The sequence below is a fragment of the Siphateles boraxobius genome, unplaced genomic scaffold (genome assembly GCF_051911475.1).
Source record: "Siphateles boraxobius isolate OS27281-9 unplaced genomic scaffold, OSU_SipBor_1 22, whole genome shotgun sequence".
Taxonomy (NCBI): domain Eukaryota; kingdom Metazoa; phylum Chordata; class Actinopteri; order Cypriniformes; family Leuciscidae; genus Siphateles; species Siphateles boraxobius.
In genome coordinates this window covers 15,907,096-15,924,694 of record NW_027508833.1, presented here as the reverse complement: position 1 = coordinate 15,924,694, position 17,599 = coordinate 15,907,096, and the positions used below count along the sequence as shown (strand labels likewise).

The 17,599-nt window shown below is 34.4% G+C and overlaps 1 protein-coding gene across 1 annotated transcript; it reads right to left on the bottom strand.

Annotated features, from left to right (window-relative positions):
• Nucleotides 1-12,365: 12,365 nt before the first annotated feature.
• Nucleotides 12,366-17,466, bottom strand: LOC143746736 (ras-related protein Rab-39B). The gene is made up of 2 exons (XM_077238766.1): nt 17,146-17,466; nt 12,366-14,572 (listed from the first exon to the last, which is right to left on the bottom strand). Exons 1-2 carry the CDS (start codon nt 17,364-17,366, stop codon nt 14,149-14,151), a joined length of 645 nt encoding a protein of 214 aa, XP_077094881.1. The 5' UTR covers nt 17,367-17,466; the 3' UTR covers nt 12,366-14,148.
• Nucleotides 17,467-17,599: the final 133 nt, after the last annotated feature.

The following is a 17,599-nucleotide window of genomic DNA, read 5'->3' as shown; positions in this document are numbered from 1 at the left end:
TTGTTTATTCTAATTCATTTATTTATTCCAATTTTATATTATTATATAAAAATTTATGTTCATTAATTTATAATTATGATATATAAATAATATGTTTTATAACTTACATTTCTAGAAGTTATATGTGTATTAGTATTTAGGTTTAGCATTGTGGCACTGACCATTTTGTGCTGTACCCCATCTTCACTCCCAGGATGAAAGTGTGCAATTATGACACATTTTTTATTCGATTGGTCGGACAAATCAGATTTGGTCTAGATTAATCTGCGGTGTGAACGTAGCCCATGCTCCTTCTGTTATAAGCGCAGAAATAAGCACAGAAAACCCTCGACAAGGTGGCGTTGTATGAACGGTCCTCTCCATTATTTCAACCTCTTTTCTAGCATTTAGACTGCATAGTGTATATGGTTACTGCTCTCATCTGTTTGTCTAGTGTCGTCATCTAAAATTTCAAGTAATAAACTTGTGAGGTGCAGAAATGTGGCTGTGGTTCTCTGAGGAACCCTGGCCTACATATTTTTCCTATGTGTAATGACTTAATTGACAGTTTTTTAACCTTTATTTTATTCTAAGGTACAAAAAGATGCTAAGCTAATGGCATTTGAAGTTATCTTTGCCTGAATATACCTGAGTGTATTTACACAAGTAACCGTGGCAGAGTCTCACCATAAGAGGATTTTGCGATCGTATGAGAAGAGGATAATAATGGCCTCAACACACAGGGCTTGCTGCTGCCTGCAGCGCGAAACAAAGCCAAATCACATCCTCTACTGTAACAATCTCTATCTACTATTGGTGCACCCAGCCGCCTGTCACGGTCATCCTTCTTGCTGATTGGTGCTTATAGGGAAGCATTTCTTTCTTACTTACTAAATTTGCTTTGTTTTTTGGTGCTACATTTATCTTTTTTTCCCCTTTTTTTTGCCTTGTGAAAACAGAAATGTGGAATTACTTAAGTTGCACTAATTTTTTTTTTTTTTTTACTGTAGAAACCTTTTACCCCTAAATTATTAAACTGCACTTCTAAAAAAATGTTTAAAATGATGCAAAGAAACAGTACTCCTGTTGCAAAATGCATGGGATGTCAATTGATTTAACTAGAGCTTGAGATTGTTACATGTTGTAATTGTGGAAGCTTGTTTCGGCCACAGAATAAAACATTTTAAAAGATAATTGTGACTTTTTATCTCACAATTGCGAGTTTACATCTCTCAGAATTGCGAGATATTAAGTCGCAATTGCGTGTTATGAAGTCAGAATTGCGAGATATAAACTCACAATTGCGAGAAATATACTGGCAATTCTGACTTTATAACTCTCAATTGCGACTTTATATCACTCAGAGATAAAAAGTCATAATTGCGAGATGTAAACTTGCAATTGGAAGATAAAAAGTCAAAATTAGGAGATAAAAAGTCGCAATTAACATTTTTATTTTATTTTTTATTCTGTGGCAAAAACAAGCTTCCATATGTAATAGTCTAATATAAGTATAAAAATAAATAGCTCTCACAAATATTGGGTAAAATAGTCTTTTAATGAGGCTGAACTTTTTAAACAATGCATTTTGGTATTGAATTCACTTGAAGTATATTTACAATCAACATTTGCCGTCTTGAATGGATGTTTTCACTGAGCTTATGCGTTGCTGTGCAGTGCATCAAATACCGCCTTTGAATTTGTTTAATTTGACCAAAAAAGACATTAGCTGTGTCCCAATTCAGAGGCTGCATCCTTCGAAGGATGCAGACTTCAAAGTTTTAAAGTTTTGAAAGTTATATTCAGCTGTCTGAAAACAAAATGCTCATCCTTGGTCCATTTATGTACATAATAAAGAGTATAAACTATTTATAAAATCACATTCATTGATCATTGATAAGATAAGTCAACATTTTAACAGCTTTAAAGTGTGTTAAAAAAACAAAAACAAAAAACATTTGTATTATTAGATATTTGAGTAGGTTGAAACCCAACAATACTTGCATATAAAAGTGTAATTTGGAATTTTCTCTCTCAAAAAATCAAAATTTCCAGACTCCGAATTGGGACGCAGCTATTATCTTAGAATGCACAAAGATTTATATTCAAGTGACTTGCATTTTGACGATTTTTTTTTGTCAATGCAGCATTTAAATTTCAAAACAATATATTGTATTATAGTAGATCGACATCTATTTTTTGGCTGCATTGGCCAGTGAAACATAAACAAAAAATTATTTGGTGCAACTGTGAATGGTCTCCAATGTCATGGCACTTGCTTTTCACACTAATCCATTGCAATTTTGAGTTTCCAAATAAGTGCAAACCTAAAGCAGCGCTGGCTCGGTGCACCACATACATGCACAGGAGACCACTTATGTCCTTGACTCCACTGTGCCTGCTTGGATCTCAACAACCAGATGCCATACAGGTGCATCCAGCAGGTGAAAAGGGTTCTTGCCAGGTTGGAAAAAGAGCTTGAGAATAATCACTAATTGGCGTGCTTTTTCCTCTAAAGTTGTCATTGGATTGCTGAAAACTCTTTTTTACGCTGCTTCTCTAGACTCGGCTTCCTCCCTGGTTGCTGCTAGCCCTTCCCTCACATTAACGTGTGGCTCAGGTGTATTCTGGTGCAGATATTTATGTTTTATTTCTTTTCAAGTATAAATCTATAGTAATAGGTCATTCTGAGGTATTCTAGGACAGTCCTCCTCCAGCGTTCATTTCATGATTGTGTGCGTGCATATTTTGCTATGATTTCACTCATCCTCAGCATTCTGGACCACTGTTGTTTGCTGGAGAAACCTGCATCTTTTCATGATCTTTTCGTGTGTGTTTTTATTTTTTTTTACGTTTTTGATGTGGTGTATGTCCATTGGTGCAGCTTCACTCATGCACATCTGTGCTGTAAGTATTAGTCACCTATTGGCCTCCTCTGAGCGCTAATACACTGTGATTAGTTCTCCTTCTAACCAAGCAGTAAACATTCAAATGCATTCAGCTTGTTATTGTTGAGGCCACGGTTTAGAAACAAGCTTCCACTGCTTAGGACTAACTTTTGAATTATAACCACGCTGAAAACACCTCAAATATTACTGTTGTCCTGTTAAACAGTACATGCAATGATATGAAGTCAAAATCAACTTTTTGTTTACTCAGGATTTTTTTTCTTCCTCTGACAGACTGAAATATTCATCATCTGTCGTCAGAAAATGCAAGGGCTTCCTTGATATGGACAGAAAATGAACAGCATTGCAGCGTTCAGTTAATAATATAGATAATGAAAGATTCATTATTATACATTGAATTATTACAATGAAGCATTCGGTTAATACCACCATGTTAAACTATAGCCTATGGGATTTTCACAGACATCTTAAAGATGGCATCCATAATGATGTCATCATTAGGATGTGATGTTGTTAGGAATAGAAATGTGCATTTGCCATTATTTCATTTTTCACCCATTTATTTTACCCTGTGGTGCCTTATCTAACCGCCAAGGCAACCAGTTCAGCAAACAACAATGCCAGTATATTTTTATTTTCTTTCAAATGTGCCAATGCAGTAAATGGAACTGTACATAAACACATGTAACATAGCAACATGACAGAATGATGATGTAAACATTCCAGCGCGAGGGCTTCTGGTTCTGGGGTGTGACTGCATTGGAATTGACAGTTCACAGATCGCGGTGAAACAATACTAGACATCTGTCTTATGAAAAAACGACAGAATAAACATGTTTGTTGGTCCATTGTGAGAGGCAAATGTTAGGGCTAAAGTTGATTTCTGAATGTGATGTCCAGTACTGCTTCACCATTGTTGAGAACAATATCTTCAAGGTGCTAAAACTGAACCATATTTTGTATATTATGTTTTAAATGTATAGATTTGTTCTTGTAAAGCCTTACCTTGTACTGATCAGCGCATCAGGCTGTTCATCCAAAAAAATTACAGAACAGAAATGACTTATATGTAATGTACAGTAGAAATACCTTTTTGTTATGTACAGTCAAAAATGGTTTTATCTGTATCGGTTTGTTTTCGTGATCCGGAGGGAACTGATTGATGAATATGACATAGATATTACAGTGTTGCTGTTGTATAGAATGTGTCTGGTAACCCTGTAATGCTACATTAGCAGTTAGAATAGGCATCAAAATGTATTTTTTTTCCCTTTCGTTTTAAACTCTCCTTGGCACTGAAATATTAGAGGATTTGTTGTTCACCTCATGCAAGACGTTTTATTAATTTGATATTTTCTTTCTCAATTTGAAAGTGTGTTTTACAAACATGCAAAACAGCATTTGAAAGCACAAATGCGGTCAAATCAATATATATATATATATATATATATATATATATATATATATATATACATACATATATATATATATATATATATATATATATATATATATATATATATATATATATAGTAAATTGGTACAAATTCCTCAATTCCAGACTATGCAATTTCAAAAGGAGCTGAACTATTTTAAGTTTGATTTACGAACATTTTGTTCTTGTTAGGCCAAGGCATGAAAATCTTGTTTGGCGGGTGATTTAAGTTTCTTGTATATTTTTGAGTTTTGGATATTTCCGGGTTATGATTATTTCATTTTCTTTAAACATTAACACAATATGTTGGACAATTATAGTGCATTTTGAAAAGTTTCTTAAAAGTTTTTATGAGTGCAGCAGGTGGAACAGTAACAGTTTAACTCAAGCACAGAAGCTATAGTGTAGTTTTTATTTGATCCATTTTTATTAGATTAGTTAAGCTTTATAGTTACTAGCAAACTGACATATATTGTTTTCCTATTTGTAAAACTATTCAATGTAGAATGCAAAGCAAGCTAAGCTGTTCGGTATATAGTCAGCTTCAGTATACATTTGAACATTGATCCAGATACGAAACTCCTCCTATAGTGTTATAAAGACCTCAGTTGTCACATCTGATGACAAACCAAAGTGTCAGATGATAAATATTACCCTTGTTGTGGTGATGAATTCACCTGTGGAAATGCTTTTCTAATAATCATGTCAAACACAAGAACATATTTTTTTGTATCCAAAGAATACAAAGAGTGAAGTTGCTGTGAGAAAAAAATTCACTTTTATTTTTATTCCACACAGTATGATTTATTCACGTAAAGTATAAAAACTTGTTATACAATATAGTATAATTATATATAGCACAGTGCAATATATTTTACCAATACTGAACATTTCTTATGAACGCAAATTTGTACATTCGGAATGTCTCGTTCATGATACACTTTTAGTTATGTACTGTACATCTGAAAGTAATTCCATTTCAGTTTTGAGTATATAATGAAAATGCATAAACTGAATATTATGTTTGTCATAAAACTGATTCGCTTGCTTAAAAAGTTAGAAATTGATGGGTCAAAAGAACAGCACAATAATAGCAGGTTCCTGCTATAGATTTGAAAATACAGCAGGCGAACTGCATGTTGAGTTCATTCCCACATAAAGATTTGCTGAAATGTGTCATGATAAATGTTTATTTCTTTATTTAAATTGTTGATTGCCCTCGACAAGCATAAGTGTGATATACTGTAGTGCATGAACATTGCGATTTCATGGTAGCCTTTGAATTATATTGGGACTTGCATAGATAATAAATTGTGTTTGTAATATCTAAATAACGTCGAGCAGAACTACAGGTTATGTTTGGATATTGAATATATAGTGTTTTAGCTCTCTTATGGCCTCAAACAACTATTCAGGTTATTTGGTAAAACGTGGATTTTTGTTTTCACGTTTTCACTCAGTAAAATCTCAACATACATCACAATGTAATATATAAGATTTTTACTTCATGCAACACGTGTAAATCGGACAGTGTAGTCGTTCCAAGAAGGAGTCTGAATTGTCTGTTGTCAAAAGTGTGGTGTGTTAAAGACTTCTCTGATGTATGTATTAATGAATCCTAGGTTTTGCTATTTGCATCCTTGTGGAATGTGAAATTGAATGTTTTGTGTGTTTATCAATCGTCTCTATTGAAAGTGAAGCACATCTAAACTCCCGGCTGTTGACACATGCAGGGAATGCCACTTGATAAATTTGCATCTCTTTCTTGTTGCATCTTTATTTTGCATTAAAAGCCAAGAAACTTAGTTAAATATGTTTTAAAAGAGAGAAATATGTTAAGAGAAATTACACGTTCAAAACAATTTAAGCTCTATGGAGAGGAAGTGTGGTATGTTGTCAGTTAAAGAAAATGATTGAAACTCATCTCAGTTTGTAAAAAATGACAATGCATTTACAATGGAAGTCAAAGGGGCAAGACATTCTGGAGACTTTAAAATCAGTCATAAAGTTACGTCATCAGATTACTTTTTTCGAGTAAAGTAACAAATTACTTTTAAATTTCAACAACATATCTGAGTTACTTTTTCAGATGAGTTACTTTATTTTCCCATTTATCGCCTGACACTTCTTCTGCCTGACACTTCTTCTTACGATCATAGAAATCGTAAATAAGATGTAGAGGCGTTGTGTGAACATGATGATTATTGTAGTTCTAAATGTGGGCAGGCATGTACTCATCGCACCTGCACAAAAACAGATTCAGTATTGCTCAGAATGAATAAAAACAGTGAAAGGCAAACTCAGAATATTATGCAAACCTGCAATAATTAAATGTTAAAGGGTCCTTGATTATTTCACTTTTGTAACTTTAATTAGTGTGTAATGTTACTATTTGAGCATAAACAACATCTGCCCAGTTACGACGCTCAAAGTTCAATGTAAAGGGAGATATTTTATTTTACAGAAATAGCTTTTTAAGGACTACAACAAACGGCTGGTAGGGATTACAACGAGCTTCTTCCTGGGTTGGTGACATCACAAACCCTAAAATGTACATAAAACCCACCCCTCGTAACACGCAACAAAGGGGTTGAGGCCATGTTGGGCTGCTTTAAAGAAGAGTTGTTGTTTCTGTTTTTTACACTCCGTGTAAAAACCTCTTCTCTTTAACCTCTTAAAAACTTTTTCATTTGTCCTAAGTCGGACAAACTTAGAGAGGTTAAAATTAATTTTTAACACTGATCCTGAACATCATAACCTCAACGTTTGTCTGTGCGCTACACATTTTACAGAGAACAGCTTCCAGAAGAGAGTACAAGGCAGGCTATACGCACAAAAGCTTCTACTGAAAGACGTAGCCATTCCCATTTTGTCGGGGACAATCCGTTGTTTATAGATCACAACTTGTAAGTATATCTTATTATTTGTAGTTGTGTTATCTATTAACAGTTCCAATTATAAGCTTTATGCAGTGGTAGATATGATGTAATTGAAGGGCAAAGCTTTGCCTCTGCTAGCCTGCTAACTAACATTACATAATTGATGTAGTGTTTATTTTAGCTTTTATAATACTATTCAACACCCCTTAGGAAAATTATCTATGATTTTGTGATCAATTAAATGGTGAAAAAAATGCACTCTGAAACGTCCTGTGAAATCTGAGCTTCCAAAGTCCGTGGTTGAAATCCGTTCAGCACAATCCTCTTGTTCGTTAACATTGTCAGGGTCTGAATCGGGCTCGGAATGGTTTGAAATTGGTTTGACGCCATCTTTAATATTTACATCTGAGTTGAGCTTGCGGTTATGAAGGGGCGTGACATTTCCCGCTTAAGTGCTGACAATCACAACACACTGGGCCAACTAACCAATCACAGCACATTTGTATTTTGAAGGAGGGGCTTCATTGAAAGCGACACGGATTTGAATTTGCATTACCTTCATTCTGAGGCTTATTCATTTAACTTTTGGTATGAAAGGTATTTGCCAAAACTTTTTTGTTGTATTATTAAAAAACAAGCAAACAATCCCAGGTGAGAAATATTAACACAAAAGTAACGTAACGTATTACTTTCTATAAAAAGTAACAAAGTAATGCAATTAGTTACTTTTTAGGGAGTAACGCAATACTGTAACACGTTACAAAGTAACTTCCCCCAACACTGGCATCAATAATGTATGGAAGCTTGTTTCCGGCACAGAATTGTGCTTTTTATCTCACAATTCTGACTTTATAACTCGCATTTGCGAGTTTATATCACGCAATTCTGAGAAATAAAAGTCTTTTTTCCCTCAGAATTGGACTTTATTGCAAGTTATAAAGTCAGAATTGTGAGATATAAACAATTAATTGTGAGAAAAGAGTAAATGTTGAGATATAACCAAGCAATAAAATAAACTTATACGCACAGACAAGATTAGTAAGCAGTTTTCTCAGACACAGGTAGTCTTGTGCTTTCCAAACAATGTGTAATTTATTCAGAGCAATGTCTCATCTCATTGACGTCCATTCTAAGTGCATTACTGTACACATGATTTTTGTTGTGAATTCAGATAATTTTCTAATGAGTTTCTGATGCTGTCAGTAGGACTTCAACTTGTTTTGAACATGGAACATTCCTCGAAAATGTGATGTAGTTGGTTTGGTTTTGTTCATAATATGATTTCCAGTTTGTTAATCAATTTGTCATCACTGAAATTATAAATACCTTCTAAGGACAAACAGTTTATCACTTTTGTGAGACCAAATATGAGACATTTTAATATATATATTTTTTAAACCATGTATTAACAAAGCTGTGCAGGGAGACCCCAAGCAAAAGTATGTGTACGTACAGAAGACATTTGACCACATTTGATTTGTCAGTAAGGGGTGATTTATATTTACCCATAAATGTTTGTAAGAATATTCTCTTACTTGAAAGGTAGTTTAGAAAATAGTTGTCTGGTCGGGGTTTTTATTCCAAAGTATGTGTTTGAAAAGTTTTGTAGTTTATGTTTTTAGAGAAAAGGCTGTTTTTTACTTGTCAAACTGATTATAGTTTATTTTTGATTGGATCTATGGATTGTATTAATGTCATCATTTATTCGAATGTTAAAATGGATTCAAGAATCTAGGTATAATTTATTTTTTAATTTTGTGATGTGTTGTCTAAACGTATGGAATCTGAAAAGGTATATTACGCTTTAGATATCTGACTGTTTCATTTGGCTGTATCTTTGATATGAAAAATCGTCTGTGTTTCAGTAGCTTTTACGATTTTGTATTTCAAAAAAGAGAGAGAAGCCCAAAAAGGATATTAAAAAAACAAAAATTGTCTGTGTAATTTTGCATGGGTTTGCCATAGTTGATGATTTAACAGCATAAAGGGTATTATGAAGATTCGGGTATATTTTGTTTTGTTATCCATCCTTTTTTGTTATCAGGTGTTATTTGTAATTTAGATGATTTATTGTTTTGTTTTTGTTCAGATTGTGAATTATTTTTTGTGTTATCGACTCCTCGTCGTCTCATATGATGAAAGTATCTGGTTTCATGGCTGCTCTTCAATAATCACCAGCAAACAAAAATCGATGTAATTTTTTTGTTTTCAATTTGACGCAGGTCTTATGATACTGATACTGAAATTGAAATAGAGTTCAAAGATAACTGTTTTTGTTTTGTTTTGCAATATTCCTACATCTCAGTCTTAACCTCAAACTGTATTTTAATGGACTAACATCAGCTGGCCGATACACACCGTGTTCATTGTGTGTACAAGGCAGATCAGGGTAAATAACATCATAAGTTCATGTGTTTTATTTTGTAACTCACATAAAATAGAGTACAGTTGTCTCAGAGGGCAAATGTGTCCTGCAGTGAGATGTACAGATATTTATTTTTTACACCGTGTTTGGGAATGTGCCAGATTTTCAAGCATTGCTTTTTCTTTTTGCTTTTTTTAAGATACATGCCATTATGAGTTCAAATCTCTTTATCGCTGTTCTGTTGTTTAAAATGTTATGCAACATCTAAAGTTTTGTTATGAAAATGATACAAATCTTATATGTATTGTACAGATTCCACTGATGAACAAGATACAAATGTACACATGGACAGATGCTTCAATTTTGTATCTTTGTCATTTTAATACAATAAAATCTGACCGAAACGAAAACTGTCAACTATTCATTTTTCTATTTGCTTAGTTGCTTTATATGCTTTCTAAATTGAACACAGAATTTAGCCTTAATGGAACTGTAACTTTTTTGAGTCAGTACATCATCGATCCTTTTTCCATCGTCTGTCTTAAAGTCCCCCTTTGGTGAAAATTAAGTTTTTAATGTTGTTTATATGTGGTGTTTTTAATATGCTTTTAAAACCATGTAAATTCATAACTCAACACCATTGCTGATTTTCTCCTTAAAACTGCAGTGAACCCAAGACAGTCTCAAAAACACAGTTTGAAGTCGCTGGTGTTTTTGACGTCACAAACTACCTTGTAACCAATCATGTCAACGTGCCGACGGGCTTTAGCATAACATTAATATGCCGTGAAGCAGGGGAGTCTCAAGAGAAGCAAGATTATCCCAGAATTTTTTTCTGTTGATATGAAAAATAAGGTAGATTTAGCAATATAGCGGGTGTATTATATATATTAAGATGTTATGATGAACTATATGCCTTTCTCCACTGACGTTCTGAGTTGTTCAAAGCGTTTCTGATGATTTTTAGAGGGCAGTTGTTTGACTCTGAGATGCGAACAGGTTTGTGTAACACATTATTAGCTGTTTGATAATGTAGTCAAGCAAAAGGGTAATCATACTAATTACCGTTATGTTTCCAACGTTTTTAAGAGCGATACCATTGTGCAGCGTTACCTCAGTAAGTTGACCGAGTGAATCTGTGAGCTGGTGTGAGTGAGTGGAGGCGGGGTAATTTGCAAATTTGTTTGCTCCACGTATACTAAATGAAGCAGGGTCAAGTTACATACAAGCTATTTTAAGGCATGAACACATTTTTTTTCACAGGAAATTTTGTTTAAATATGTAATTTTTGTGATCAAAGATGGGTTTTAAGGGATATATTTTTTTACTACAGGGGGACTTAAACCTGATATAAGTGTTTATATTTTAGACCTGGCAGGATGGTTTTCGCTGGAAATTAAGTAGTTGCGTCACTCGCCCATGCGTGTCTCGTCATATCAATAAATAGAGAAACTTTAACACAAATTATAGTGAGGGAGTGGTACAGGTTAGTTGTCACAACGAGCAAGAAAGGTTGGCATGGAGGAGCTAAATCTCTAACCACAGGGGAATCACCGTTTTTAGAAAAAAACAATTCATAGGAGCCTCTGCTGACAAAAAGAGAACACGACAGAGCTTGTAATAAAACAAGAATCAACATCGGCTTGGCTTTTCGGAGAAGGCAAGAACTGAGGGATTTGAAATGTTGTAAAAGTGATGGTGTTTTTATTTCTCAACAGGTGAGTAAGTTATTTTATTGAACAGATAAATTACCATATGTAGATGTCTAACAGAGCTCATTTCATTATGGTTGTAACGCGGTGCTGGAATTTATTTTCAAGAAAGTACACTCAAAAAATGAATTACCCTTAATTTAATTGAAGAACGTTTTTACACAATTTGATTTATTTTATCAAACAAAAAAAAATCTGTTTAGTTGAGTGAACACAATTTAGTTGGTTTAGGTCATATTATTTTATTATAATATGTTTAACTTAACTTTTATTTATTCAATTTTTTCAATGTTGGTCCAACAAAATTTTTTATTAATTTAATGAGATTTTATTTTCATACATTCAAATAAGAAAAGATGAGTGGGTATCAATATTGACATAAGTATTGATCACTGAGTGAGTGCCAGTCTTCTGCGTAATGGTAACCACAACATTCAAAAACAGAAAGTCCTCTAAATGTCCAACATAACTGCACATAAAACACTAATATAATCTACAACATTTTTTAGTTCACTGAAAACAACATAAAATAACACTTACTCCTTACATTTACTGTCCCCTGTTGTAAGTCCCCTCGCAAGCAGTAGTCAACAAAAATGATTAATGTAGTTTTAACCCAAATGAATGAAGTGAATTACATTTAGCACATTTTAATTAATTAACCTCAACAAAATAATTGTATGAGTGTCATGTGTTCTATTAATGGGTAATGTTACAGTAACGTCTTCAGCTAGTCGACCTGAGATCCTTTTCCATCTTTTAGTGAATGTTTTATGAGCAGTAGTGAAATCTCTCTCTCTCTCTCTCTCTCTCTCTCTCTCTCTCTCTCTCTCTCTCTCTCTCTCTCTCTCTCTCTCTCTCTCTCTCTCTCTCTCTCTCTCTCTCTCTCTCTCTCTCTCTCTCTCTCTCTTTCTCTCTCTCTCTCTCCCTCTTTAGTAATAAGAAAGAACCATATTCATCCGCACAGTGACTCACAGCCGAAGCACAACCAAAACAATGTTCTTCTGCAAAATGCATGTAGTTTTGTTTTTCAACCACTAGAGGACCCTAGTTACCTTGCTATGAGAAACCGTCATTCAATCGTCATTTAGTCAGTTATATCAGTTTTATTATCACCAAATGCATCATAAAAAGAGTTAATACAAGTTAAAAACAGCAATACAGTTCAAAGGGGGGAACTGCTTAATAGTGGTGATAAAATACAAAAAACTTTATTCAAGGAAATTCGTAATTGTTGTTTTGCTTAGGGTGAAAAGATAAATCGTTCTGTATGAAATCAAACTTTTACACTGTAAAAAAATATTTTTGGGTTTAACTTAAAAAACTAAGTAACCTGGTTGCCTTTATATTTTAAGTTGATTGAAATAAAAAAAATGTTAAAACAATGAAGGAGATTGATTTAATCAACAGACACTCAAAAAATTGTTATCTGAACCACATAAATTATCGAAGTTGATTTGAAAAAGAACAAATGTGATAAATCATGAAAATACAGTGTACAATTTAAAGTTGCTTATGACATCCATATGTTGCTATATTATTTGAGACCTTTTTTATATGGAAACAGTATTTGTGAAAAGCCATCATCAGTACAAAGCATTAACATAGGCATTTTATAATAAATGTGCAGGGTTTTATGAGCATGCTTTCGCCTGTGCAAATGAAAGCTGAAAACACTTGATATTGTCTGCACCTGATGCTGTTTTGTCAAACCGAAATACTATAAAAATCTGATTGGAGTCAGTTTTAGTTCCTCTGAACAGATTTGTATTTGTCATTTCCTCTTTCTAAATCACAAACTGAACCACAAACACACACATGCACAGAGAAATAGCCTTGTAACATATTCACAGAAACTTAAAGGGCTCAAATCATATTATTAGAGCCCGAGTGGCAATGGTGTGAGGACCCTATTGGTATTGCTCAAAAGAATTGTATATTGTTTTATTTTTTACTATGCACATTTTTTTGCACCAAGAACAGTTTTCATTTTGCTTTTCATGTTTTTTTTTCTGTCGTTCCTTAAGACTTAAATGAAATAACTGTTTTTGCATGTGAATTTAATATCAGCACTTTGCTACATTATATTACTGCAAAAAAAAAAAAGATTTTCCTGTTTAGCAATTTGTTTTATTGCAAATATTTTGTAGTACTTAAGGGATTGTTCACCCAAAAATGAAAATTAGCCCATGATTTATTCACCCTCAAGTCATCGGAGTTAGGAGTGTCAGCAAGTGTTACTCTTTTGCCGTATAAGTCGACTTGCGTAAAGCCGTCTGCCGGAAGCTAGTTATTTTAGTCGATAAAGTTTTAAATATGGATATTTTCCGCATGAGCGCATCGTTTCGCTTCAAAAGGCCTTTATTAACTCGCCAGAGCCGTGTGGAGCACTTTTATCATGGATAGATGCGCTTTGATGGACTTCCTAAAAGATATATCCATTGAGTCACATTATAAAGCTTGGAAGAGCCAGGACATTTTTTAATATAACTCCGATTGTATTCGTTTGAAAGAAGAGTGTCATATAGACTGGCTTATTTTTCATTTTTGGGTGAACTATCCCTTTAAGCAAAATATAAAGTGTTGTTTTCTGAAAAAAATGTATGCTTAAAACAAGAAACATATCTGAAAAAAGGAGTCTTATGCCATTTTGCTTCTCTAGTAAATGTATCTTGATTTCAGCATGTTTAGATATTTGTTCTGGAAAACAAGAGACAAATTCTTAGTAAAAATTTGATTCCCCATGATATGAGCCCTTTGTGCAGTTCAGTGCTATTTTAGTATCAATGTTAAGTACTGTAAAAAAAAAAAAAAAACATTATTTTTAAATAAAATACTTCAGTTCAGATGAGTCTTAAATGCACTTAATTCATCCAAAGTTGCAGCAGGCAGATTTTTTTGTCTCAGGTGTCTCTTTTTTAATGGCGGCCCCAACGACTAACCCATGCCAGTCATTTCGGGTGTGTATTTTTCCTTTTAGGAAAAGGTTATATATCCCTCTGGCCAAGGTCTCAAACGCTTCGCTGACGTTTATATTCTCCTTTGTAGACACTTCAAGGTAAGCCACCATGCTGAGTTTTTTAGCCAGAGCTTCTCCTTCACTCATCCTGACCTGTCGTCCCACTGCCAGGTCACACTTATGACCCACAAGCAAGAAGAACATGGGATTTGGTTTCACATAGTCCAGGACTTCCTGATGCCAGCTGCAAACACGATCAAACGTCTGTCGCTGTGACACATCAAACATCAGAATGCAGCCCACAGAATTCCTCATGTAAGACTTACAGATGGACCTGCAGCAAAAAATGGTCAAAGTTGTTTCAGCTGAGCAAAAATGTACAGAAGACACTTTGTTGTTGTCACTTCAGAATATTTTTCAGGGTGGGTTTATTTTTTTCCACATCGACACAAACTTTAAAGTCTTCACTACAACAAACTATTGAACATTTTCAGTTATTTGTAGGAAAAAAATATATAGATAATTTATGCATTTAAAGTCTGACTTATGTAAAAATAGTTATAAAAAAACTTTATTTTTTAAGGAAACCATTTATTTTTTAAAAAAAATCAGCACAAAAACTATTGGCAACACTTAAATACAGTACTGCTTACTTAAAATTTGAATTTCTTAACTAAAAAATGTGGGCAACTGATTGCCTTAATTTTTTTGAGCTTTGCCAACTTATTTGGGTTTACACTGTAGCAAGCGTAAAGCTCTGCTGACTCCAGTAAGGAGTCGTTTTCAGAGGTTGTTATCTGGGAATAACCTAGATGGCGCGATTGACCAAGCAGAATCAAGTATTCCACAGAGAGAGCCATGTAATAACTTATAAATAAAATAAATGAATGTAGCATATATATATATATATATATATATATATATATATATATATATATATATATATATATACAGATCCCTCTCAAAAAATGTGCATATTGTGATAAAGTTCATTATTTTCCATAATGTAATGATAAAAATTAAACTTTCGAATATTTTAGATTCATTGCACACCAACTGAAATATTTCAGGTCTTTTATTGTTTTAATACTGATGATTTTGGCATACAGCTCATGAAAACCCAAAATTCCTATCTCAAAAAATTAGCATATCATGAAAAGGGTCTCTAAACGAACTATTAACATAATCATCTAAATCAACTAATTAACTCTAAACACCTGCAAAAGATTCCTGAGGCTTTTAAAAACTCCCAGCCTGTGTCATTACTCAAAACCGCAATCATGGGTAAGACTGCCGACCTGACTGCTGTCCAGAAGGCCATCATTGACACCCTCAAGCAAGAGGGTAAGACACAAAGAAATTTCTGAACAAATAGGCTGTTCCCAGAGTACTGTATCAAGGCACCTCAGTGGGAAGTCTGTGGGAAGGAAAAAGTGTGGCAAAAAACGCTGCACAACGAGAAGAGGTGACCGGACCCTGAGGAAGATTGTGGAGAAGGACCGATTCCAGACCTTGGGGGACCTGCGGAAGCAGTGGACTGAGTCTGGAGTAGAAACATCCAGAGCCAACGTGCACAGGCGTGTGCAGGAAATGGGCTACAGGTGCCGCATTCCCCAGGTCAAGCCACTTTTGTACCAGAAACAGCGGCAGAAGCGCCTGACCTGGGCTACAGAGAAGCAGCACTGAACTGTTGCTCAGTGGCCCAAAGTACTTTTTTTCGGTTGAAAGCAAATTTTGCATGACATTCGGAAATCAGGGTGCCAGAGTCTGGAGGAAGTCTGGGGAGAAGGAAATGCAAAAATGCCTAAAGTCCAGTGCTGCTTCTCTGTAGCCCAGGTCAGGCGCTTCTGCCACTGTTTCTGGTATATATATATATCTGTATATATATATAGTTTGTTTTTATTTAAGGAAACCCTGAAAGGAAACAAAAGTATTTAACTAATTGTGGCCAATAGAAAATAGAAAAGTTAAGAACTGCATAAAATATATTGACAACATTTAAAACTTGTGTTAAAACTTGCCCAACTTGACATTCATGAGAAATGCCTGCCAGGTTCATGGTTTTGTACAGTGTGTTTTGATTCTGTCTCCCTGTCATGATTTGATCTGGTTTCCTAGTTTGTTCCCATACCTACTTATTCTCTTCACCTTTTTTGTTAATTATTCTTATTAGTTGTCCTTGTTATTTATGTCCAGAGTACATTGTTTGGTGTCATCGTTATTTTGGTTGTGTTTGCTTCCCATGCTTTCCTGTGTATGGATTTTTGGATTAAAAGACAGTTTGAGTAAGAAATGAATAAGCCTCAGACTAAAGGAAATGCAAAGTCATGCCGGTGCAGTAGAGGTCGCAGCTCAAACAAACCTTTCAAATAAATGAAGGAGAAGAAAGTTCAACACTCTTACTTTAACAATAAACAAAATAATAAATTCATATTATTCATATTGAGGAATGCTTAATCGGTTTTGGTGCAAGTGAGAGGAGTAAATGCATGTCCACATGTAGTCTAGAACTACAATAGTCATGTTTACACAGCGCACACAATGCCACTGCACTTACTCATGATTACTCTCAACTTTGGGACAGGAGAGCTGTCGGTCAATACATGGCAAAACAAAGTACTGAAACTTGCGTTACTTATTTGAAAAACTCAGATATTTTGTTGCAAATTTAAAAGTAATGCATTGCATAACCTATAATGTGAGACCCAACACTTGTCCAGAGTTCACACTTTATTTTCCACTCTACCTTCAGGTTTTGAGTTCACATAAACTTTAAACATGTCTTAAAAAAAGAAAATTGATTTAATGAGAAGAAATCAACATTAAGTAAGAACAAAAAGCACAGAGTACCATCAGTTTAAACTATTCCTGTATAATATCAGGTGCGTTTAGTTGACAAAAACTCACCTAAATCTTTCCTGGCCCGCAGTGTCCCACAGAAGGAGTTTGATCACAACATCAGGGTCAAAGTTCATGTTATGCACTTTAAAATCAATTCCCAGAGGAGACTGAGAGGATTCATCAAATGTTCCTTCAGTGAAGCGATGCAGAAGAGACGATTTCCCTACGGCTGAGTCTCCAAGAATGACTATCCCAAATCTGAAGTTCCACGGTATTGTTTCTTGCATTGTGAATGTTACGATGACAAGCAGCTCTGTTAATGTTAGAACTAGTGCTTAAACTCAGCTAAGGTCTTTACTATAGGCCGTACCTTCTGGTGACTGAACAAGCAGGTTTGCAGTATAACAATAGATACACACCTATTTCACAACAATTGTGGCCTGTGAAAACGTGGCATTCCAAACTGAAATGAAATCTCATACTGTTGCACAATAAGATACAGTATATCAGTGAGAGAATT

Excerpts from the sequence above, each read along its gene's own strand:
- LOC143746736 (XM_077238766.1), bottom strand. The coding sequence starts at position 17,366 with ATGCAAGAAACAATACCGTGGAACTTCAGATTTGGGATAGTCATTCTT. Across the intron at positions 14,573-17,145 it reads GCGGGCCAGGAAAGATTTAG|GTCCATCTGTAAGTCTTACA; the intron begins GTGAGTTTTTGT and ends TTTTTGCTGCAG.